The sequence below is a fragment of the Macrotis lagotis genome, chromosome 4 (genome assembly GCF_037893015.1).
Source record: "Macrotis lagotis isolate mMagLag1 chromosome 4, bilby.v1.9.chrom.fasta, whole genome shotgun sequence".
NCBI lineage: Eukaryota > Metazoa > Chordata > Mammalia > Peramelemorphia > Peramelidae > Macrotis > Macrotis lagotis.
The window spans coordinates 145,131,365-145,156,899 of NC_133661.1; the positions used below are offsets into that span (position 1 = coordinate 145,131,365).

The 25,535-nt window shown below is 34.1% G+C and overlaps 1 protein-coding gene across 2 annotated transcripts in view; it reads right to left on the minus strand.

The window, feature by feature from the left end:
* LOC141521569 (transient receptor potential cation channel subfamily M member 1) overlaps positions 1–25,535 on the minus strand; it is a 47,503-nt gene that overhangs the window by 3,219 nt on the left and 18,749 nt on the right. The window contains exons 10-17 of one of the 2 annotated variants that reach the window (XM_074234266.1): positions 24,499–24,633; positions 23,479–23,529; positions 20,218–20,358; positions 18,434–18,463; positions 6,490–6,782; positions 4,053–4,281; positions 2,302–2,424; positions 1,818–1,949 (exon numbers count right to left, since the gene is read on the minus strand). In XM_074234266.1, coding sequence (XP_074090367.1) covers positions 1,818–1,949; positions 2,302–2,424; positions 4,053–4,281; positions 6,490–6,782; positions 18,434–18,463; positions 20,218–20,358; positions 23,479–23,529; positions 24,499–24,633 — 1,134 coding nt within the window. The remainder of the gene's footprint in view (positions 1–1,817; positions 1,950–2,301; positions 2,425–4,052; positions 4,282–6,489; positions 6,783–18,433; positions 18,464–20,217; positions 20,359–23,478; positions 23,530–24,498; positions 24,634–25,535) is intronic. The other variant, XM_074234267.1, reaches the window with a different exon arrangement.

The window sequence follows — 25,535 nt, forward strand, 5'->3', positions numbered from 1 at the left end:
AATGCTGCAGTTATCTTTAAATTTGGAACTCACAGCAAAAGATTAGACGTCCAATTTTAGGTGTAGCTCTACAGAACATCTAGAATCAAACACAACTGTTCTCATATGGGAAGCTTCCACTGAGTGGCATGCAGGGATATCATAAAGAACATCTGACAAGTTCTAAGGACTTGAAAAAGGCAAAACTGAGTGGATGAGAAAGGATGAATGAAAGGAGCCTTTATGCCCAATATCAATACTTTATATATGAAGACTGGATCAGAGTATTACACAAGTAAAACACCTGAATGAAGCTAAAGCTCTAGCCTCAATCTATTCCTACTGCATATGGGGTTATATTCTAGATTAAAAAATACTTCCTTGGGGCAATGAAGTTACCTGAGGACCTGAGTTCAAATCTTGTTTTAGATACTATGTGACCCTGGGCAAGTCACTTAACCCTAAGTGCCTCCATAAAAGGAATATTGTTCCTTTTTGAAAAGTTGTGCAGTTATGCCTGCTCAGTTACATCACTGGTGATATTATAAATAAAAACCTGAGTAGTCTTTTGTTCATGAGAGTGCCATAGAGTCATGTTCTTTTAATTTGTCTTTTTTTTAATGAAAAACTACATATGTTCCCACTCTCCTTCCCCAAATTTCATGAATATGTAGTAATAATAACTTTGAGGTATTCAACTGAAGTGAATAGGATCTGAAATCTGCCTTTCTAAAGATCTTCCAGTACTAGATATAATACTCTGAAAGTAACATTCTTCCTTAATTTTTTGTATTCCAGATATGATTTTTAATTCTAAAATAAATTAAAATTTTAAAATTAAAAATCTATTTCATCTTCTACCCATCTTCCTCCTCCCATTGAGAAAAAGAAAAAACATGACAAACATGATATGACTTTTAATACATATGCAACCCATGATCTAGATCTGAAGGCTTTGGGTTTAATCTGTATTGAGTTCAGTCTTGGGAACTTCTCATAAATCACTGACTCATGCTTCCATTCAGGAATATAAATATGTGTTCATGCATTTATATTTAGTACACAACCCACATTTCCTCTGGGAACCTTGGATTTTGGCTTGTGCCTTATCTTCTACAAAAGATTAAAGAACCCTCAGATCCTATGCAAGCCTTCTGGCTTACAAAAAACATTAAATAGAAGATAGACTTTATTGAATCTGACAAAATACCAAGTACTTTGTTGGGAATACTTAATTTTAGGATGGATCCTGGGTAGTTGAGATCCTTCATAAAGAAACTATGAATTGTCTTGCTCATGGTCTCAAATGTGAATATTATATACTTTGCTTTCTGGTGAAATAAAATCTTTGTATATTTATAAATTGTCTTCCAGGAAGGAGGTTTCTATGAGAGATAGGATCTAATTATTTTGAAGACCTAAATATGAACTAAATGCTTTATTCCCATGGAAACGCTTGGTGAAGACACAAGTCAAAAAGCATATGGTTATTGAGAAACCTCTCAAAGTTGAATGCAATAGAAACCCAGAGTTTTGATTCTAAACCAATAGTTACATGTCATAATTTTAATGTGGATAAATGAAATATTTGATGCAGTTATGCCAAGTTCTTGTAATAACAAAAAATCTGGATTCTAATTTAATCAAATATACTAAATGCTCAAATTTATAACTCAGTTTAATTGAATTTCTAATTATATCCTTCAATTTGACTCATTGTCTTAATGTCAATTTTCTTGATTCTAATACATATGACTAATCACTACTCAAAACCTTTGAGTTGACATAGGCACTTAATACATGTTGAATTGAATTAAATTGAAATAAGATTCCCTTACTGTATAAAACCAGAATTTGACAATGGGGGCATTATAGAATTCACAAATCTTGGTTCCAATGGGAATACTCCTTTGCTTTTTGTTTCCATTCTCCTCATCCCCTTTTCTTGAGCTAGCATCGGCATTTGCATCCTAAAAACAAAACAAAACAAAACAGGCAAAATATAATGGATATAATTATACTGTCAAGAGGGAATCCACCTATCAGTTCACAAAATTTGTTTTCATAAACAGCAACCATAATATTTTCCTTGTCAAGATAAATCAATACTCTGAAGTTTTGACACTATTTGAACATATTCTCTATAAAAGAATAAAAAGTACTTCTAGAATCACATATATTTGCAGGTTCACTGTAATAAGCACCAAGAAAAAAATAAAAATGAGAGTACAATGTTATAGTCTCCAAAACATGTATATTATATATATATGCATATATATGATAAAGAAAATGGATAGTTACTATACCATATGACTCACTAACCATATTCTCTTCTTCTTTTTCTTTGCCATCTTCATTTTCCTTGGATGTTTGATAGGAAAAGTCATCATAGGTGCGAAATTCCAAGAACAAAATTGTGGGGGGGAAAAGAATCCCCATTATAACCTATATAAGATGAAAAAGGCATATCTGTGTACATTCCCTGAATTTGTCCATTTGTTTGTTCTTAAAATGACAATTTTACACAGAATAATGACAATCTTTTAATACAACTTTCAAAAAATCACAACCTCTGAAACAGTGTAGCATATCGAGCTGACCTCCAGCTTCCTTTTGCCAGATTTAATTATTTAAAGTTAATAATTCTTGAAATAGAAATTTTATTTATTGATGAATGGCAAACAGTGCTACTTTCTTAGCACTGCTGCTAATCAAAGATTTTCAGTGAAATAAAAATATTGGTAAGTATCCCAAATGAAATTCTAAAAATTGATATTCCTTAGTAAGATTGTCAGGAATGTTATATAGAGTTGAATTACAGGTAAAATGTGAGCATATGAATAGAGATCCATTTACTCAACTTAAAATGACTTATTTAATGTTGTTCAATAAGGGAATGATCTTAATTAGCCACAAGGTAGAAGACATGGTCCTGAGAGCCAATCTCATTGACATAATAGTGAGGTTCCCTGCTTTCCCTTCCTCGAACACTCATTCAGGCAAGTTCCTTGAATTCAGTTTTGTTCCCAGTTTTGAAAACTGACTTTTTATTCCTATTCTCTAAACTAGAATTAACAGACAAGAAAAGCCCATTTTAAATTAGAATCAAACCTGTTGTACTGAAATTACCAGTTCTTATAGGAATCAAAGGGAAATTCAATACTTTTCTTTAATTTTTTTGTCTTTTGCATAATAGGAGAAACTACACTTATCTACATATGTCAACATACATGCTATATATATATATATGTACATATATATATATACATATAAGCATTCTGTGGAGCCTTGGAGTCATTACTTCTTCATTTTCAATTATTTATAAAATCAGTACTTTACAAGAAGAATTACATGGGATTGTAGGTTTATAGCTAGAAGAGACCTCAGAAGCCATCTAGTGTATTTCCTGTTTTACAGATGAGGAAATCAAGTAACTCTTCAAGATTACCCAGGTAGTAAGGTGACAGAGGTGAGATTTCTAACCCTGCCTTTGGACTCCAGAATCTGTGTACTTTTCAAGGTGACATGCTATTTCTATGCTGGTACATGCTCAGATCTCTTGAAAGTTCTCTTCTAGTAGTTACCCAATTAAAATCATATGATTTTAGAATTTGAGGAGATATTAGTGATGTCCTTTTTCTAGTTCCTGCCTTTCCCAGATAATGAAATTGTGGCAGAGAGAAAGGAAGTGACTTACTCGAGATCATGCAGCTAGTAAACTGTGGCAACAAGCCATGAAAGCAGGAACACTGAATGTGACTTAGAGCCCAGGGTGGGCTGGTAAATGTTTTAACAAACTGGAGAGGAGGGATATGTTCCCATGATCTACTTCTAAATTTAATCTGCATTATTGTTTTCTCTATTATTTTCTTAAGTCAGGACAATTAACAGAACAATAAATCAGACTCTTATTTTGTGGCAACTGCATATTTCCAAAGTGTAAGTGTTCACACTGAAAATTTAACAATTGACTTAGGAAAATCTGCAGGGGACTGCAGCAACCCCACTGCCTGGAGAAAAGCTGGTTGATGAGTACTGGAGGCAATCCTTCAGCATCTACATCAAGAGCATACCTTAAGACCTGGGTTTTTCCTCATCCGGAGCCGTCCCATCCACATATCTGTTAATAGCATTTGGCTGCAGGTGTGGGCAATGAAGTCTCTGTGTTTGGCTGCCACAGCCAATTTCAGACAGGTGGAATTGCTCCAGTTTTTTAGCTCATAGGTCAGGAGTTTCATGGCAATCTGTTCATCATGTTTATAGGACTGGTCCAACAGCTCAACAGCCAGCTGGCCAAAGTCTCTGAAGAAATAGAAATCAAGTTTTGCTTGAGGCTTTGATCTTTTAAAAATTATAACTTTTTAAGATGTCTGTGCTTATAGATAATGAAATTAGAGTAAAAGAATCTTGGTATGCCAAGGATACTTAGAGGTGATCTCTGCCAAGCTGCACTCAATTTATGGAGCTGCTTCTTGAGGATTCACAGATGATCCTTCATCTGCTTGAAGACCATCATTAATGTGGGACTCACAACCTTATGGGGCAGCTAAGATTATTGTTGGACAGTTACAGATGTTACAAAGTTCTTGATATAAAATGTGTTTATCTCTGACTTCATGTGTTGGTTTTAATTCTGTTTTGTAGAGAAATACTGGACAATCTACTCCTATATGTCTGCTCTATATACATTTAATTCTGTCTCAGATTTCCCATGTTCCTTTAACTTTTTATTGTATACATGGCTTCTAGACCCCTCACCATTCTGGTTATTTTCATGTGCCCCCTTTTCAGTTTAGTTTTCTTACTTGTATTTCAGGAGCCAGACTGATGCAAGCCTATAAAATGATTTGCACAGGCAGAGAAAAACCTTGTGCACAAAAGTAGAAAGATTCTGCATAGATTATATATTGTATATAACTCTGAGAATTCTTTAGAGTGATAGATACTATTTAGGTCTTCTCTATGTCATTTTCCCCATGATGTTCAAAATTCCCAAGTGTTCAAAAATAGTATTTTTAAAATTATCAGCAAACTAGTTAAACCAAATTTGAACTGTAAAAAAGGACTTCTCCCTCTTCACAGCCACAAACCACAAAGTATAAAACTGGAATGAATCTTTAAGATCATTCTGATTTTTTAAAACACAATTATCTTCAGAAAATTTTGTTGTTACTACTAGAAATTTTGCCCATTTCTTTTTATTCTTGTCACAATAAAGTCTGACTTCACTACTTCATTTTTCTTCATGCACATAGCTACTTTCCCCATGTTTTTGTGTTCTTTATTTTATTCCTCCTTTTCAACATTGCTTTCTTTTTTTTTTTTGTAAGGCAAATGGGGTTAAGTGGCTTGCCCAAGGCCACACAGCTAGGTAATTATTAAGTGTCTGAGACCGGATTTGAACCCAGGTACTCCTGACTCCAGGGCCGGTGCTTTATCCATTGGGCCACCTAGCCGCCCCTCAACATTGCTTTCTAATAGCTTTCTGTCAGCCCAGAACCCTTACCTGAAAAGATCTGTTTAAAAAATCAGTTAGAAAAATATTAGACCCTTGTCCTTAGAATTCAGTTGACATTTATTCAGCATCTTCAGTTGTGCATGGCACTGTTATTTATTTTTACAAATCTGTGATATTATTTGTATAAAGAACTCCAAGTGAGGAAGCTATCCCATTTGCAGAGACATCTAGTTTTCAACTGATAGTCATAGAAAAGGACTTGTGGAATGAGAGATGGGAAGTGACTTTTGTAGGGTTACATAATCAGTATGTTTCAGAGTCTATGTTTGACTTCAGGTCTTCCTGACATAGAGGTCAGAGTCCTATCCACTACTGCTCTCATGTAGTCATTGATCTATCAAAGAACATTTCTTAAAAGCCATGGAGATACAAAGAAAACAAATAAAACAGTCCCTTCCCTAAAGGAATTTACATACTATTGATATAACTCATATGTCATATTAAAACAAAGTTATTAAGCTTTAACCTTTCTGAGAAATATACTTTGTCCTAAATGAAAAAAAAATCGAAGGGATGAAAAACCAATTTAAATTGTCTTGAAAACATCACCAAAGCACAACCACAGTATAAGGTTAAGAAATTTAAACTGGGGGCAGCTAGGTGGCGCAGTGGATAAAGCACCGGCCCTGGAGTCAGGAGTACCTGGGTTCAAATCCGATCTCAGACACTTAATAATTGCCTAGCTGTGTGGCCTTGGGCAAGCCACTTAACCCCATTGCCTTGCAAAAACCTAAAAAAAAAAATTTTATACTGGATCTGAATCTCAGTTCTTATGTGATCCTGTGATTTATGAATTACGACTTCAGGGTTGATGACCTTGGTCAAATCACTTTGTCTTTGTAGTATTTAGAAAATGGGACTGGCTGAGATTTAGGACTCTTCCAGATCTTAATCTAATAATCTGTATAAATAGATTATATTAGAGGATGTTTATATAGTACATTTAACCACAAAGTGCTTTCTTTTTTAGAACATCTCATTTGGCCACTAACTTTGAATTGTTGTCCAAATCCTGGGAAATATCATCGACCAGCTCACTCTCTGATGATTCATGGGCCATGGATTTATAGAGTTTACATGCCACTAGGGCCTTGGCCATGGACTCTTCCCCTCGCTGCCACAAGAATATTGCCATCTTTTGCCGCTTCATCAATACAGCCCACACCATTAGCTCATGGAAGGGGTATTGGAAACGGCTGACTGCAGGATCATCCACATCAATGTCTATCTCCTCTTCCTTTTTCTTTTTTTTCTTCTTTTTACCTTTGGTAGGTGGTTCATCATCCTGAGAAAAGAAAAACATTTCTCATTGAGAATCAAATTTTCAGCATATTACTCTTATTTAGATATACTGGGATAGGATTGTGAACTACTAGGGGAAAAATGGAAACTTTCTACTGGAGGAATAAAAGAGCTCAGCAGTATTTGTAAATTTAAATTTTGCTTGTTTGAAGATTTTTTTGGTTTGAAAAATAAAGGATATGTATAATAATTGTTTATTATGACAACAAATTAAAGTTGCATCAGATATTAGAAAAAAGAGATGCTGTCTTATAATTTTATTTATTTACCATATTTGACAGGAGCTAAATTCTAATGTCCCTAGGAGAAACCCTTAGTAGGGACATGAGCTAGAGAGGGATTTTAGTGAGAAGCATTAAAAATTGAGGGCTTCAGTTCTTGGCCAAGGATTACATATATAATTTGAACAGGGCCCTTACTGCTAAACATCAGTCCTTTTTTCTTGCTCCTTAATTTTTTCCCTTTGATCTTCTTGTATTCCAAACCACTCACTAGCTATACCAGACCTTCTCTTAAACTCATAATGCCAAGGTGACTTCTATTATCTCCCTTATTTCACATCTTTATCTTGATTCATTTTTTCTTCCTTTGTTCTAGTTAGTTGTCAACATTATCATAATTATCATTTACTGTCTTCTTTGCTAACTTCACCGACCCCCTGTGGGTTTAATTATCCATCTTTATAACAGTGACATACATACACATACATATGCACATGTCAGATGTAAGACACAGAGGTGTAAAGTACAGGACATTCAGTTTGAAATATCTAATTGGCAATAGGGTATGGTCACCCATGTATATGACCAAGGTAAAATGGAATACTAGATCATGAAATTTGAGATTATTAATTGGGAGTTAGGGTATTTGAAGGGTCATCAATGTATATGTTGAAGTTCACTAAATCACTGAGCCAGATATTGAATTCTTTGAAAAAAGGAGGAAGAATGAATAACCAATTGACTTCTAGATAGTAACTGTTATTATCTGAATTGGTTAATAAATTTTTAAAACAGTATTTTAATTTTTCCCAATTATATGTCAAGATAAAATTTTTACAATATTTTGAGTTCCAAATTTTTCTTCCTCTATTCCTCCCATTCCTTCCTCCTTAAATGGTAGGCAGTTTGATATAGATTATATGTGTGCTAAGATGTAAAACATATTTCCATATTAGTCACAGTTGTGAAAGAAGAAATTCAAGAGGAAAAAAAAACATGAAAAGAATAAAATAAGTAAAAAAGGAAGCTTCTTTTTGCAGAGTCCATCAGTGCTTCATCTGGATGTGGATAGTATTTCCCTTTGTGAGTCCTTTGTACTTTTCTTGCAGCACTGCTTGTTGAGAAGAGCTGGGTTATTCATAGCTGATCATTACACAATGTTGCTGATACTGTGTACAATCGTTTCTAGTTTCTCCTCATTTCACAAGTCTTTCCAGGTCTTTCTGAAATCTTCTTGTTCATCATTTCTTATTGGATAGTAGTATTCCATTATAATCATATAGCGCAATTTGTTCAGTCACTCCCCAGTTGATTGGCATCCCCTCAATTTCCACTATTTTGCCATCACAGAAAGGAGTGCTATAAATATTTTTACCATATAGGTCCTTTCCCCTGTTTTATGATCTCTTTGGAATAAGATTTAGTAGTGGTATTATTGGATCAAAGGGTAAGAAGAGTTTGCTTGTTCTTTAGGCATGTCCCAAAATACTCTCCAGAATGGTTAGATCAGTTCTCAACACCATCAACAATGCGTTTAGTGTTCCAATTTCTCCATATCCTCTCCAACATTTATCATTTTCCTTTTTTTGACATATTAGCCAATCTGATATATATGAGATAGTCCCTTAAAGTTTTTTAAATTTGCATATCTTTAATCAAACGTTATTTAGAACACTTTTCCATGTCTATAGATAACTTTTATTTTTTTTTCATCTGAAAACTACCTGTTCATATCCTTTGACATTTATCAATAGGGAAATGGCTCATAGTCTCATAAATTTGACCCAGTTCTCTATATATCTGAAAAATGATACCTTTATCAGAGATACTTGCTATAAAAATTGATTGCCAGTTTTCTGCTTTCCTTCTAATCATGGTTACACCTATTTTATTTGTGCAAAAACCTTTTGATTTAATATAATCAAAGTTATCTTTTTTATATATTTTGTAATGCTCTTTATCTCTTGTTTATTCATGAATTCTTCCCTTCTCCATGGATCTAACAGGAGAACTATTTCTTGTACTAATTTGCTTATGGTATCACCTTTTATGTCCAAATCAGGGCTGTCCAACCATACTTTTAAAAGTTTTTACTGAAGCTATAGACAATATATTTTGATTTGCCATTTTAGTGAGAGCTCTGCAGTAGCACAGCTTTTGCTAAAGAATTTAGTAAACCCACAAGGGGTCACATTAAATTGCATTGCAGGCCGCATGCACATTTTGGACAACCCTGGTCTAAGTTATGCACCTCTCTTGATCTTATCTTGAATATGTTGTGAAATGTTCCTCCATATCTATCCATACTGTTTTCTTTTTTTTTTCTAGTTTTTATCAATTAGTGAGTTTTTATTCTAAAAACTGGGGTCTTTGGGCTTATCAAATACCAAGTTATTTCCCACAGTTATCTGTATCCAATCTATTCCATTGATTCTCTTCTCTTTCATAGTCAGTACCATCTAGTTTTGATAATTACTGCTTTATAATATAGTTTGAAATCTGTTATTACTGGGATACCCTCCTTTATACTTTTTCCCATTAATTCTCTTAATAATCTTGAACTTTTGTTCTTCTCTATGAATTTTGTTATTTTTTTCTAACTTTTAAAAATAATTGTTGATAGTTTCATTGGCGTGGCACAGAATAAGTAAATTAGCTTAGATAGAATTGTCATTTTTGTTTTTTGGCTTGGTCTGCCATCCATCAACAACTGATATTTTCCACTTAGTTAGATCTGACTTTATTTGTGTGAAAAGTGTTTTATAATTGTATTCATATCATTCACAAATTTATCTTGGCAGATAGACTCTCAAGTATTTTCTACTGCTTACAGTTATTTTAAATGGAATTCTTGGAGCAGCTAGGTGGCGCAGTGGATAGAGCACTGGCCCTGGAATCAGCAGTACCTGAGTTCAAATCCGACCTCAGACACTTAATAATTACCTAGCTGTGTGGCCTTGGGCAAACCACTTAACCCCGTTGCCTTGCAAAAAAAGAATTGAAGTCATTTAAATGGAATTCTCTATCTCTTGCTGTTGGACTTTGTTGGTCATATGAAGAAATGTTAATGATTTAGGTGGGTTTATCTTATATCCTGCAACTTTGCTAAAGTTGTAAATTATTTCAAGAAGTTTTTTTTTTGCAAGGCAAATGGGGTTAAGTGGCTTGCCCAAGGCCACACAGCTAGGTAATTATTAAGTGTCTGAGACTGGATTTGAACCCAGGTACTCCTGACTCCACATCTGGTGCTTTATCCACTGTGCCACCTAGCCACCCCCTTTCAAGAAGTATTTTAGTTGATACTCTAGGGATCTCTGAGTATACCATCATAAATAGTAATAGTTTAATTTCTTTGTTGTCTATCTAATTTCTTTGATTTCTTTTTATTATTATTATTATAATTAACATTTCTAGTTTTATATTAAAAAATAATGGGGATAATGGGTATCTTTGCCTCACCCCTGTTCTTATTGGGAAGGTTTCTAGCTTATCCCCATTACATAATGCTTGCTGATGGTTCTAGATAGATACTGCTTTTAATTTTAAGGAATGTCGCCTTTATTCCTATGCTCTTTTTTTTAATAGGAATGTATGCTTTTCAGCAACTATTGAGATAATCATATGTTTTCTGTTGGTTTTGTTATTGATATGAACAATTGTGTTGAGTTTCCCTTATACTGAACCCATCCTGCATTCCTGGTTTAAATCCCACCTGGTCATAATATTTAATTCTTGTAATATGCTATTGTAATTGCCTTCATAGTATTTTGTTCAAAATTTTTGCATCAATATTCGTTAGAGAAATTGGTCTATAATTTTCTTTCTCTGATTTAGCTCTTCTTGGTTTAGCTATCAGAACAATGCTTGTGTCATAAAGGACTCCTTCAAGGTAGGACTCATTTTTAACTTGTTTTTCCAAATTATTTATATAGTGTTGGACCTAATTGTCCTTTAAATATTTGTTAGAATTCACTTGTGAGCCCATATGACCCCAGGGATTTTTTTCACTAAGGAGTTCATCAATGACTTGTTTTTTCTAAAATGGGGTTATTTAGGCATCCCATTTCCTAATCTATTAATTTAGGTAATTCATATTTTTTGTAAATATTAGTCAATATATGTTGACATATAACTGGGAAAATATTTCTCTATTATTTATTTAATTTTTTCTTCAGTGGTAGTGATTTCACCCTTTTCATTTTTCATACTGGATATTTGGTTTTCTTCTTTCTTTTTTTAAAATGAAATTAAGCAATGGCTTATCTATATTATTTTTTGTTTGTTTTTCTATAAAACCAGTTCTCAGTTTCATTTATTAGCTAAATAGTTTTTTTTACTTTGAATTTTATTTTATTAATATCACCTTTGATTTTCAGGATTTTCAATTTGGCTTTCAATTGGGGATTTACATTTTTTCCCCTAGGTTATTTATTTATTTATTTATTTTTTGCAAGGCAGTGGGGTTTAGTGACTTGCTCAAGGTCCCACAGCTAGGTAATGTCTGAAGTCCCATTTGAGCTCAAGTCCTCCTGACTCCAGGGTCGGTGCTCTGTCCACTGCACCATCTAGTTGCCCCCTAGGTTATTTTTTGTTGTTGTTGCATCTTAATTCATTGATCTGCTCTTTCTCTAATTTTTTTTTAATGTAAGAATTTAAAGAAATAAATTTTCCCCTAAACATTGCTTTGGCTACATCTCATAAATTTTGGAATGATGTCTCATTGATGTCATTTACTTTAATGAAATTATTATTTCTATGATGTGTTCTTTGTTTCAGCATTAAATTAATTAGTCTCCAATTAAATTTTAATCTTTCTACTGCCCTGTATTGAATGTAATTTTTATTGCATTATGATCTAAAAAGAATACATTTAATAGTTCTGCCTTTCTTCATTTGTTTTTGAGGCTTTTATGCCACTAATACATGATCATTTTTTGTATAGGTACCATGTGCTACTGAGAAAAAGTTATATTTCTTTCTAATCTTATTCATTTTCTCTAGAGAGCTATCATATCTAACTTTTTTATTTTATTCCCCTTTAAATATTCAACTGAGTGTGCATATTATTTCTTCTTTGAGCCAATACTGATGAAAGTAACTTTCAAGCAGTTCCCATCATCCACCCTTCTATCTTTCTCTTCACTATAAGTTTTTTGTGCCACTTCATGTGAAATAATCCATCATATGCTACCTCTTCCTTTCATTTGCACACAGTGTATTCCTTTTTTTTCACTCCTTAATTATTCTTTTGTCATTCTCTCAAATTCACCTTATACCCCTACTCTTTGTTTAAGTATATTCATTCCAGCTATACTATTAGTGGTACAATTTTTAAGAATTACAAGTATCATCTTCCTATGTAGGGATGTGAACATTTTGTTAGGTTTTCTTTCCATTTTTAGTTTTCTCTTGGGTCTTGATAGTAGAGATTAAGTTTTTTTGGTTCAGTTCTGATCTTCTCCTATTTCATTGAAGAACCATTTTTTTTCCCTTTGAAGTACTATGCTTAATTTCACTGGGTAGGTGATTATTAGTTGTAGTCCTAATTTCTTTGCCTTCCAGAAAATCATGTTCTGATCCTTTAAAGTGGAAAATACTAAGTTCTATATTATCCTAATTTCAGCTCCCTGATATTTAAATTGTTTCTCTTGGGCCACTTGCAATATTTTTTCCTTGTAATTTGGCTATAATGTTTCTTGGAGTTTTTATTTTGGGATCTCTTTGATGAAATGTGAATTCTTTCAATGCCTATTTTTTCCCTCTGGTTCCAGGGTATCAAGACAGTTTTCCTAGATATTGTCCAAGTCCTTCTTTTGATTATGGCTTTCAAATAGTGCAATAATTCGGATGTTGTCTCTCCTGGATGTATTTTCCATATCAGTTTGTTTTTCCAATGAGGTAGTTTGCATTTTCTTCCATTCTTTTGAATTTCTTTGATTGGATTTTGATTTCTCATAGAGTAATATAGGCTAATATAATTTCTAATGATATAATTATAATATAATAATATAATTAGATAACATGTTACTATGTTGACAATTACAATGGAAATAAAGCCTAGATCATATTTCTTTCATGAAATTTTCTGTTTAAGGGTAGGCAATAAAATGAACCAGTTTCCCACAATGTATTTTCATATAGAACTGCTTCTTAGACCTAACTTATAACAGGAAATAATTATAAATAATCAGCTAGGTGGTATAGTAGATAGAACACAAGTCTTATAGTCAGGAAGACCTGAGTTCAAATCCAGACTGAGATATGATTTGTGTGACCTTGGGTGAGTCACTTAACCCCACCTTAATTTCTTCAACAATAAAATGGGGATAATAGTACCTACCTCTCAGAGTTGTTGTGAGGATAAAAAGAGATAAATATTTGTACACTATTTAACAAAGTGCCTAGCATAGAATGGGCTCTGTGTAAATGCTTATTCACTAATTAACAAATTAATTATAAATAAAGTGGTTTTGTTTAAGTGATATCAAGAATGATTGAAAATATTTATTTTTTAAATATTGTAGTGAAGGCCATCTCATGGAGCATACCAGCAATAGATATATTCCCTGGACTTGTACTTTGTCTTTGGTTTGACAAATTCTGTATGTCAGAAAGTTTCCAACTGAGGTACCCATTCTGTGAGAACAAGGAGAAATAGCTTCCAGGCTGTCTTTTAGGGCAGTCGCTTTGTTGATATACAACCAATGCTAGCTCTTGCTTGGACTGCTTCTAGGAGGAAATTCTCCTGTCTCCACCCTAGCAATAGCTAGGACAGCTACACACCTGGCAGAAAGAACATGGACTTGCCTAAGTAAGTCCGAGATGCTTAAAAAGTCTTGGCAGCCTCTTTTGCTTTGTGTTTCTTTCCATGAATATGTCATTGAATAGCAACCTTGAGAGATGAAAGTTTCCATCTTTACTACTTCAGGAGTTCAGGAGTCTGGGAGTTCTCACTTACCCAGCAGCTCTGGTGAATCAAGGGTAGTAGGAGCAACAATGAAGGAACACCTACTCTGTAGGGAATTTAAAAACAATAGTAAAACCAACTACAAGTTGGTGTTTTTTTTTAAATTTTATTGTCACTATATGCTAGCAATTTGAAAAAAAATCTGTTTCTTGGTCTAAGTTCAACACAATTGCTACATGACTACAACAGGACCTAACACATGCAGACTCAGCTAAAGGTTCTGAGTAAACTCAATTTGATTCAGAATTATTTAAGTTCACAGTTCAGGTCTCCAGCCTCCTTCCTGCCCCCTACCATGGCACTACCTATCCCTGGATTTAAGTAGTAGACTTGAAATGAACACTAAGAGATGGTATTTGTAAGGAATAAGAAACAGAGCTTGAGTTATTTTTATTCTGTAATTCTGTGGCACTTGGGATTTTATTTATGTTTAAAATTTTAAAGACTGAAACAAAGTATAAGATGTGAGCTGTGATGTTTTTGGGAAGTGCAAATTTTAGTTTATATATAACATTTTACTGAATTAGAATAATACTTTTAACAATGAAATTTATTCTTTTTTAAACATGGTTTTAGAGTTAATGAATTGAGAAAATAAATCATTACATCAGGGTTATGACTTAGTAGTTGTCTAAATTGTTACCTATTGCAGACATTTCAATTTCATTAAAACTTGTCAAATTTGATTTTTTATGATTCTCAAACTTGTGTAACCCACCAAAGCATGTTTACATGGGATTCTCAATGCTCTATGACTGTAAGAGGGGTAGAATTGGTGAGGACTTGGGAAAAGTGATCCTGGTCTTTTGATTTGGAGGTTCAAGAAGGAAGACACTTGGTTCCAGCTTCTCACTCCAGGGTAAATTCACTTAAGTTTCCATTGTAATAATCTGTGGATAAGGACTTGATGACCAATGCATTGCCTCCTTTATAACTTGGCTTTTCCCCACAGTCTTTCTATTCCCTTCAGGTATCTTAAAAGAATCTGCAACTATTAGTCTTCTTCCTTGAAGATTGCGACAGAAGAAAAGGTTCTCTTTTTTCTACCAATTCATCCCTCATAGACACGAAACATTAAGTAATCCATTTCTCCTAATAAAGATGCAAATGGGTTTTGAGGCCTGGGTTACACTTAATCTTATTTTAAAAACTTTTTTCTACCTATCTGATTATCTGTTACTTCATGTGAAAGAAATATTTTGAATTTAAAATTAATAAAAATTGTTCTTTGATCAACTCTTGAGTGAAGCTGCATCAATAAATCTGGCTGTACTGCCTACTGAACATGAACACATAATGAAGAACAATTGTGATAAAGTCATTAAGAAAATTATAGACATTAAGGCTGGAAAAGAGAAATTATTATTCATTACTGTATGTGGTTATATTTTTTCAAAAAGTACATTAATGTAATTAAAAGTATAAATCCATGGCTTTCTTTTTATTATTTTTATTTTTTACTAGAATGATTATATATACAAAGTTCAATAAAAATAAGTTTTAATTATCTATATTTTTTCATGGCCATTATCATTTCCTTTATTTCATGATTACTATTAAAAATAATTTTGTCAGATAGAGGAGATTGTTAAAAAAATAATCTGTTCCAGTTGTCAAATGCACTATTATGTGCAGTATACCACACTACCCATCAGGAAGTGATTCCTGCAACTCCACAGCTTTAATTATCACAAGGTATTCCAACAGCTAAAAAGTCCTAGGAAAGATGTTCCTCTCCAGAAGTTCTAGCTCTCAAGTTGCCCATATAGTGCAACCTGATAGGAAAATAAAATCTATTCAATAGAATTATAAGTCTCCCAAGAGTTTTTTCTACTTTCAGAGGGAGTACAATAGGGTGATGGGGTTACAGTTTATATTTATTCTCTGTCTCTGTCTCTCTCTGTCTCTATCTCTATCTCTCTCTGTCTCTGTCTGTCTGTCTGTCTCTCTCTCTCTCTCTCTCTGAGTCTTTTATATTTTAAGTGCTTCTCTTAAAGAAGAAATAGTGTCCTAAATTTACTATTTACTTTGTAAACTTTACTATTCATCTAAAAATATTATTAATAACCCATATCTAAGCTTTATTTAAGATTTATCCTGGCACTTGGAGGACAAATGAATGAATAAATGTATGAAAATTTGGAGGGATGGATAGATAGATGCTATGATGGATAGATAAATACTATGCATTTATTTATGGAATATAAATGCAAGCCTGCAGGATAATATCTATTTTCAAGGAGCTTCCATTCTAATTGGGGGATATAAAAGGAGAGCTAAAAATTGGGATAGGAGTGCACAGTGAAGCAAATGACCATGCTGAAACAATAAGTCTCAGGGATAGCTTCTGGGGAGGGAGGTTTAGGAGAATGCACATTATAGAGGAGATTTGATTTGACAATGTTAGGGCAGCATAACCTAGAAAGTATGAGGGGAAAAAATATGACCCTCTTCTTTTAGAGTTCAGACTCTGTTAGGACTAAATCTGGTTCCACTGGAGCTCAGAACTAGTGCCTTATATAATAAAAGAAGAACCCGCTTGGGCAACAGCAGACACATGTTTGCAAAGGGATTTTCCTTTAGCACAGACATGACCTATGTCCCTTTCTAACTCCATCATCTTCTGTAGTTTCCTGATTATTGATTTTACAGCCTTATTGTCCAATTATTCTTCTTTCTCCATTCTATCATACAGTAATAATGGCCTCTTTTCTGTTCATAATATTTGTGTCTTTATACTGGTGGTGTCTCATGTCTGGAATCCCCTCCCTCCTCACCTCTGCCTCAGAGGATCCCTTTCTTCTTCCAAGACTCAACCCAGTCATTTACCCTTTTTTTTAGGTTTTTGCAAGGCAAATGGGGTTAAGTGGCTTGCCCAAGGCCACACAACTAGGTAATTATTAAGTGTCTGAGGCAGGATTTGAACTCAGGTCCTCCTGACTCCAGGGCCATCATTTAGCTTTTAAATAAAATCCTTCCTGATTCCTCAGTTGCTATTGCCTTTCCTCCCAATTCCCAATCAGGAATTTAACACTTTGTATTTGTTTTACTGTCTTTATGCTTCTCTTGTTTGTGCTTTGATATTTTGTTGTTTTCTCTGTTAGATCATAAGCTCTATTGAAGAAAGACTTATTTCATTCACTGTGCTTGCATCTCTTAACACCCAAATACAGTTTCTGGCACATGTCATTGTGAAGTCATTTCAGGCCTGTCTAACTTTTCCATCTGGGGTTTTGAAACTGCATTGGTTTGTCAGTTCCTTCTCCAGCTCCTTTTATTGATGAGGAAACTGAGGCAAACAGTGTGAAATGACTTGCCCAGACATTTCATCTAAGGCTGGATTTGGATTCTGGAAGATAAGACTTCATAATTTCAAGCCCAATACTGTTCACTGCTCCCACCTCACTGCCCTTCCTGGCAACAGAGGAAACAATAATAATACTTGTTGACTGATCCCTCCCTCTCCCTCAGCCTTGTTTACATTATTATTTTGTTTAATAATACTTTATTTTTAAATATGTGGAACAAAAGTAAAAAGGAATACAGAAACATCCTCATGATCAGTGATTCCAAACCTGTAGGCTCTGAATAAGGCATATGCTGGAGTTAGCTCCAGCAGACTCAGAATGATCAACTGTTTACTTTTCAGGGTAAACATTTATACCTTAGAACTGGCAAATGCTACAAGTCAGGGCTTGTTTTACTTTTTATTGCTGTTATCTTTGCTTAAGAATAAGTGATAGAGACATGTTAATAATGCAGATTAAATACCTACCCCCCCCAAATCTGATTGTTAAATATTTACCAGCATATCCTTATAGTCTATTTTGTTTTTCATTTACCCCTTCAGAACTCTCTTCCACTTCCTATTTCTAATAATGACAATATTCTTTTAGTGATACAATTCTTCATAGAATCACAAAAATTTAAGGAATTAGCTAACAATTTTTTTTTTTGCATTTTACTTGGTTGGTAGTACAATGCTCAGAAATTTCAACAGTAACAATATAAACCACATTGCTATTAGGGCAGTGTTTTAGTCACTTTATTTGGTAAACACAATTTCATTTCAATTCAGACCCAAATCAGAATTTGGCACTTTTTTGTGTTAAATGGCAGTCTTATACAAGCAAAAATACATTTTGGGTATATGAATTGTATAAGCTGCTCTGAAATTCCATTTGCTATTTTTGTAATAATAAATGAGCAGTGTTCTGTACTTACTCTTTTGATTTGATTCATTAAGATCGTCAGGCCAAAAAATTTTATTGAGTAGATCATTAATAATTTTTTTTGATGAAAATTAAACCTACTGAAGAGTCCCTCAATAGCAATACATTCATGTTAGTAGACAAATTTATTATTAAATGAATATAAAAGCAAAAGTTCTAAGAACATTGGACAGTATTTTAATTGACCCCCTTAGTCTTGGAAAATTCAACTTACCTCCATCCCTAGGAGTTTAAGAGCCTTAGGCTGCATTAAAAGAAAGGAAAAAATCAATTAGTTGTGATTAGAATTATTTCTTAATTAAATATTTTCTTTTCATGTTCTTAATTTCTTGACTTTTCCATGACAGACCAGCTCTTGCTATAATTTAATAAATGCTTCCTTTCATCGGTATTTTATTGAAACATCAAAGGGAAAGAGAAATGCTTTAATCTCAATATGTCATTGGAAGTCCTATAAGAATTCAAGACCTCAAGTGCAGGTAGAAATAGAGAAGAAACTGATCTTAACCTAAATGACATTAAAGGCCATATGTGTATGAGAGGGTTATATTATATGATGGTATACCTATTCTCTGGTGGTAAACACTGATACTTCTTTCTAATAAAGGACATGCCAGTTAGGAAACACCACCAACACAAGAATGTAAATTTGGGTTCTTAAATGCCTAATTGTAGTTCTTACATTATCCTAGTCCAGAAAACCTCTGCCTCTATTTTGGCAGATGTCTGATTTTTCTTTACTGCCTCCTCCTATATTTCACAGCTTCTGTTCCTATTGTTTGCCAGAACATTCCTAGATGGAATATCCCATTCCTATATACATGGGAATGCTTTGAATATTTCCTACAATTTCCTTACCTATGAAAAAAGTTGGGAGATCTATCAAATTTGCCTGAATCAAAATCTATTCCCTCCCTTTAAAATCTATGGTTCTCACTATTGTTCTATTAGAAACAAGGAGGGCAGGGAATTCAGGGAAGCCTGGAGGGATTTGCATGAACTGATGCTGAGCGAGATGAGAAGAACCAGAAAAACACTGTACACTCTAACAGCAACATGGGGGTGATGATCCACCTTGATGGACTTGCTCATTCCATCAATGCAAGAATCAGGGACAATTTTGGGCTATCTGCAATGGAGAATACCATCTGTATCCAGATAAAGAACCATGGAGTTTGAAGGAAAGTTCAAAGACTATTCCCTTTAATTTAGGGGGGAAAAAACCTGATCTTATTGTCTGATCTTGTTATCTCTTATACTTTATGTTTCTTCCTTTAAGGATATGATTTCTCTCTCATCACACTCAATTTGGATCAATGTACAATATGGAAACAATGTAAAGACTGACAAATTGCTTTCTGTGGGGGGGAGGGAAGTAAGATTGGGGGAAAAACTGTAAAACTCAAAATAAATAAAATCTTTAATTAGGAAAAAAATCTGTGGTTCCCACATATGGACACAAAGCACCTTGACTGCAGCATGTACCAGAGGTGGGTCAGCATGTTGCTTTATTATATTTTTCCTTTACTACTCCAGAGCCTCTCTTCCTTGTTCTTTCCCAATCAGATATTGTCCTCTTGTTGAATTCAAATATTCACTTATTGCTTTAAGCATTTACTGCATTGTTGAGTGTTTTTTTAAATAACCCTTGAAACTGGGTTGTCATTATATATATATATATATATATGTATATATATATATATATATATATACTTAATAGGTTTCTCACTAATCTCATAGTGCATAAGCACATAATATTATTACTTTGGTATATAGACAAAATTTAGGTAAAGAAAAGTCATGGCTCAATGACTTAATGAATTTATGTATGTGTTTATAACATTATGTCAGCAAGATGCAATGTATGGACTATAATGGTCTAATTGATCCACTTTTACTTGGATACCTTAGAAACCCAATGAGTTAAAATTAACACATTCAAGGAAAAAATTTTGAGTCTAACAAACACTAATTATGATAACATTAAATTATTCCTACCCTCTTTGGTCCAAACAAGTTGTTGTACAGGGTCCGAAAACTCTTCCTTGTGTAGTTGCAGCGGTAGGCCCCACCCATAAGATATTCTAGTACAAGACCTATATCTATCAGGCTAATGTGATAGTCTGGTGGGAGGTTTCCCTGTAAAATAAGAACTTTTATTTGTATGTGTATGCAAAACAAAACAAGGCCTAAGCTGTATGGAATTCATCTCAAGTTAGAGGTGTAATGTGTCACCTACCTCTAAAATGATACTAGCTCTTTGGTAAAAGTTAGCAGATATGAGACAAATAATAAGTCAGGCTAAAGCTGACTTCCTCTTTCCTGTCACTGAAAAAAATAGCCAATTATTAAATTGTTATAAGAAGAGAGAATTATGGATTTATTAGTCACCTGCAGGTAACAGAAGAGATTAGAATATGGTCACTCCATTCTGAGATATAAAGTGAATTTTGACAGATTTGTCTGTAGTAAACATTTGTGTCATTTCATTAATACCTCCTAGGATGTACACTTGATTCCTCCTCACTTTCTCAACAATATTCCAGAAATCTCTTGACTCTTCACACATTGCCCAAGATCTCTTCCTCTGATTAGCTAGTCCATTTTGTTCTATTTATTTATTTATTTGTTTGTTTGTTTGTTTATTCATTTATTTATTTTTAGGCTTTTGCAAGGCAAATGGAGTTAAGTGGCTTGCCCAAGGCCACACAGCTAGATAATTATCAAATGGTGGAGGCCCATTTTGAACTCCAGGGCCAGTGCTCTATCCACTGCACCACCTAGCTGCCTCTGCTAGTCCATTTTAAAGAGTTCACCCAGGCCACCCCCTGTCTTCACTCTTCCCAAGGCTGCACTCTAGACCTTTCTCCTGGACTTTTTCTCATCTGAATACTTTTATTTCCTCCAGCCCAGAAGCACCTTGAATCCTGACTCTAAGTTTTCTTTCTGCTTATATTTGTATTACCAGCTCTTAGTATATTAATAAATATTTGTTGATTTGATTTTCTTTCACCTGAAGGAATTGTTGAATACTAAAATCATATTCTTTTTAGCTATTTTCCAAAATATCATATTGTAATAAATCACCTTGGTTTTCCTTTTAGTAATTTTCTATGACTAAAAAATGTGTAGAAATGTAAATTCTTAAAGGGCAGGGACTTTTTCAAAGTTGACTATGTCCTTGGGGCCTAGGATAGCATCTACCTAAGAAATGCTTGTTAAATTGTTGAACTGTGAATGACCATATAGAGATTATACATACAAACTCTTCTTCATTTAAAATATGATGGAGGGGTGGCTAGTTGGTGCAGTGGATAGAGCACCAGCCCTGGAGTCAGGAGTACCTGAGTTCAAATCTGTCCTCAGACACTTAATAATTACCTAGCTGTGTGGCCTTGGGCAAGCCACTTAACCCCATTGCCTTGCAAAAAAAAAAATTCACTAAAATATGACCAGAAAGAATATATTGGGAGTAGTAGATACAAATGTGGTCTGGTGGGGGGAAAATGCTGGAATTAAAACCAGAAAACCTAGGTTTAATATCTATTGACAATACATATTAGCTGTGAAACCACAAGCAAGTCATCACTCTGAGCCCTAGCTTCTTCATCTATAACATGGAATTAATACTACCTATACAGGGTTTTTTTAGTGAGAAAGGTGATTTGTAAACTTCAAGTATTCTATAAATGTGAGCAACATGAGTAAATCAATGCATTCTCCATCTTTTAACTTTGGGCAATCATGTCATGTCTTTGGCCCTCAGTTTTCCTCATTTATAAATAAGTGCCAAAATAGAAAACATATAAGGTACCTAACACCTCTCAAATGCTATCATTCTTTATGGATTTATGATTGAATTCTTATATTGTAGCTGGATTAGATCCAATAAAATCATAGGTTCATAATTCTATGAGATCTCCTAGTTCAACTCTATCTTTTTTTCAAATGAGGAAACTGGGGCTAAGAGAATTAAAGAGCTTCTTATAACATCACCTGGATAGTAGTAGTACCAGGATTAAAACTCAAGTCTTCTAGCTCCAAAATGCAGTGAACTTTTTTCATTATACTGGGCTGGTAGAAAAACTTCATTGTATGATTGTAATTATTCTGTTCCCCAGAATATTAAGGGAAACTATATAGTTTTTAATCAGTTGCCCTCCTACTAGAGACTTCATCATAATAGAAAGAGTCATCTTTGTGTTAACCCAGCCAAATCCTCTGACCTTTAGCTGCATGAGAACATGCCAGAATAGAGTAATAGAAAAGAGATAAAGGAACTCCAAATAAAAAATAAAACATAAATAGATGAGACATATTACTGATGCAAAATGAGAATAATGTCAAAGTATTTAAAGACAAGCAAATGAGGTTAAATATCATTTCTAATCATATTTTCAGAGAAGCCAAACATGACAAAAACTGTGAAAGGTTGCACCTTTGTTAGGAATAAGAGAATTAAAGTGAATGAGTGTAATGGATGCAAAATAAACAGTAACTTTAGGAAAGAGGTTTCTAATATGAAGAAATGTTGAATGATTGAAGAGATTCAGGTCACTGATATTCAAGAATTTTAGATAATTAAATCTGTCATTAGTAACAATGCATAGTATCTGGCCAAAAACATACAATCAATCAATCAAAAATTTCAGTTCATTCTTTCAGGCAGCAAGTATTCAATATGTGTGCTGATGCCAAGTAACATTTTCCTTTGTCCTTTGTAGTTTTCTGTAGGTTCTTTTTTTTTTTTAGGTTTTTGTAAGGCAAATGGGGTTAAGTGGCTTGCCCAAGGCCACACAGCTAGGTAATTACTAAATGTCTGAGACCGGATTTGAACCCAGGTCCTCCTGACTCCAAGGCCGGTGCTTTATCCACTACGCCACCTAGCCACCCCCCCGTAGGTTCTTTTTAATGTGGAAAAAGTTACTTAAGATATTGACTTCCAGGGGTGGCTAGGTGGTACAGTGGATAGAGCACCGGCCCTGGAGTCAGGAGGACCTGAGTTCAAATTCGGCCTCAGACACTTAATAATTACCTAGCTGTGTGGCCTTGGGCAAACCACTTAATCCCATTTGCCTTTCAAAACAAACAAACAAACAAACAAACAAAAAAGATATTGACTTCCTATCTAATTGTTTCTATTTGTCTTCTTTACCTTAAATTCTGAGATTTGAATTTATTATTGAAATAAAAATGTCTATTTTTGTAGTATTGTATGAAGGAGCATAAAGTAGTAAGAAGTATAAATAATAGACTGACCTTTTTCACATCCCTCACAAGCAAATGAAGTGTGTTTGGTGGTCCCAGCCTCTGAAAGAGAACCATCCAGCCACTTTTAGTGTATTTTTTCTTAAACCTTTAAATAAAAAACCTAAACTACTGGACTTTGAATCATTCTAATCTTTAAATATCACATTATTAGATCATTGTCTATTTACATATTTTATGTTGCTACCTTTATGGTACAATGATAAACAAGTACTAAGTGCATAGGAAATTATGTTAAATAAATATCAAAATCATCTAAAAGGGCAAGTTATCATGTAGTATCCTGATGAGTTGCAGAGAAAATGCACACATCATTGCCTTCTTCACCTATGTACTGCTACAATCAACTGTGACAATGGTTAGAATAAAAAAAAATGAATTAACAAAATGAAAGATTAAAAACTTCCCTACTAGTTCCATGGTGCTTGACTTAAGAGTTCTATGGTTTCCTTATAGCAAATTGGAAAAAATGAGTGCCCTGTGGAACATATTTCCTACTACCTGGTATTTGGGAGAGAGTCGTGAAAGGGAGAAAATATGGAAAGTAAAATAAAATAACACAACCTTAAAATAATATAGTGAGCCAGATTCTCTTGGCCCAGATGGATGATTCATTGTATGTGCCATGCAAATGCTCATAATCATTAACAGAGATTCTAGAACTTCTGAAATGGTGGCCACAGAGAACTTGATTCAGTAAGTTGGTTTTTAAATGGCAAGAATATAATGAAAAATTGAACCATTTCTCTGATGAGTGCCACAAAAGAACAATGCCATTTCAGTCCTCCTTAAATGGTAGAACTCCAGACTAAAACTGGGGCATTAAACCCAAATCCATTATATGGTCAAACTTATGATACCTAAGCCTAGAATGCACTAATGATAACCTAAAAAAAGACAATCTAGCTTTTTAGCTGCCTATCTCTAAATTGAAATAGACTTTCTCACACATTTTTCCATGTCTATTTAGATCCAGGTCCTCACTGGCCTCCATATTCTTTTCATACTTACTGTATTATAAAGTTCTTCTAGCCTTGGAATAGTGAGAAAGTGTTGCATGTTGACTCCATTTTCAATAAGAAGTTTCACAAAATCAACCCGATCTAAGACCAAAGCATCTAACATGGCTTGTTCTAAAGAATTCACCTATTAAAAAAAAAAGCAACTAAACAAAGAATTCATTGTATATTTATTCATCTATGTAAAGTTCTGTGCTGAGCACTGGAAATATGAGGACAAATAGTGTCTGACCTCAAAGATTTTACATTTTAAACAAAAAAACAAAAAAAATACTGAAACCACAGAACCTACAATTTTAGGGGCGGCTAGGTGGCATAGTGGATAAAGCACTGGCCTTGGAGTCAGGAGTACCTGGGTTCAAATCCGGTCTCAGACACTTAATAATTACCTAGCTGAGTGGCCTTGGGCAAGCCACTTAACCCCATTTGCCTTGCAAAAAAACAAAAAACCAAAAAAAATACTAAAACCACAGAAAAAGATTTTACATTTTGCTGGGTGGATATAATACAAACACAAGTAAGTCAGTGCAAACTTCACAAAGTAATACAATACTATTTCATGAGGTAGAGAATGCTAGTACCTGGGCAAACAGGAAATATGGACATCTTATAGGAGGTATCAGTCAACCAGTCAACAAGCCTTAATACTCCATTAAGCAAGGCACCAAGGAAAACAAACAACTATGGGCTTTGAGGTGGCATAGTGAATAGAGCACTGGACCCTGAATCAGAAAGACCTGAGCTCAACTCTGGCCTCAGACACTAATTAACCATATGACTATGATGTTAATAGCTAACCTTCATCTAGTGCTTACTAAGTACTAGGCACTTTACAAATATCCCATTTGATCCTCATGGTGACCCTGGGAAGTAGGTGATACCATTTTTCCCATTTTAAAGATGAGGGAATTTAGAGAGTAGGAGGTTAGGTGACTTGCCAAGAATTACACAGCTAGTATACATCAGAGGTTCAATTTGAACTCAGGTCTTCCTGATACCAGGCCCATCTTCCTTCTCCAAATCATTTAA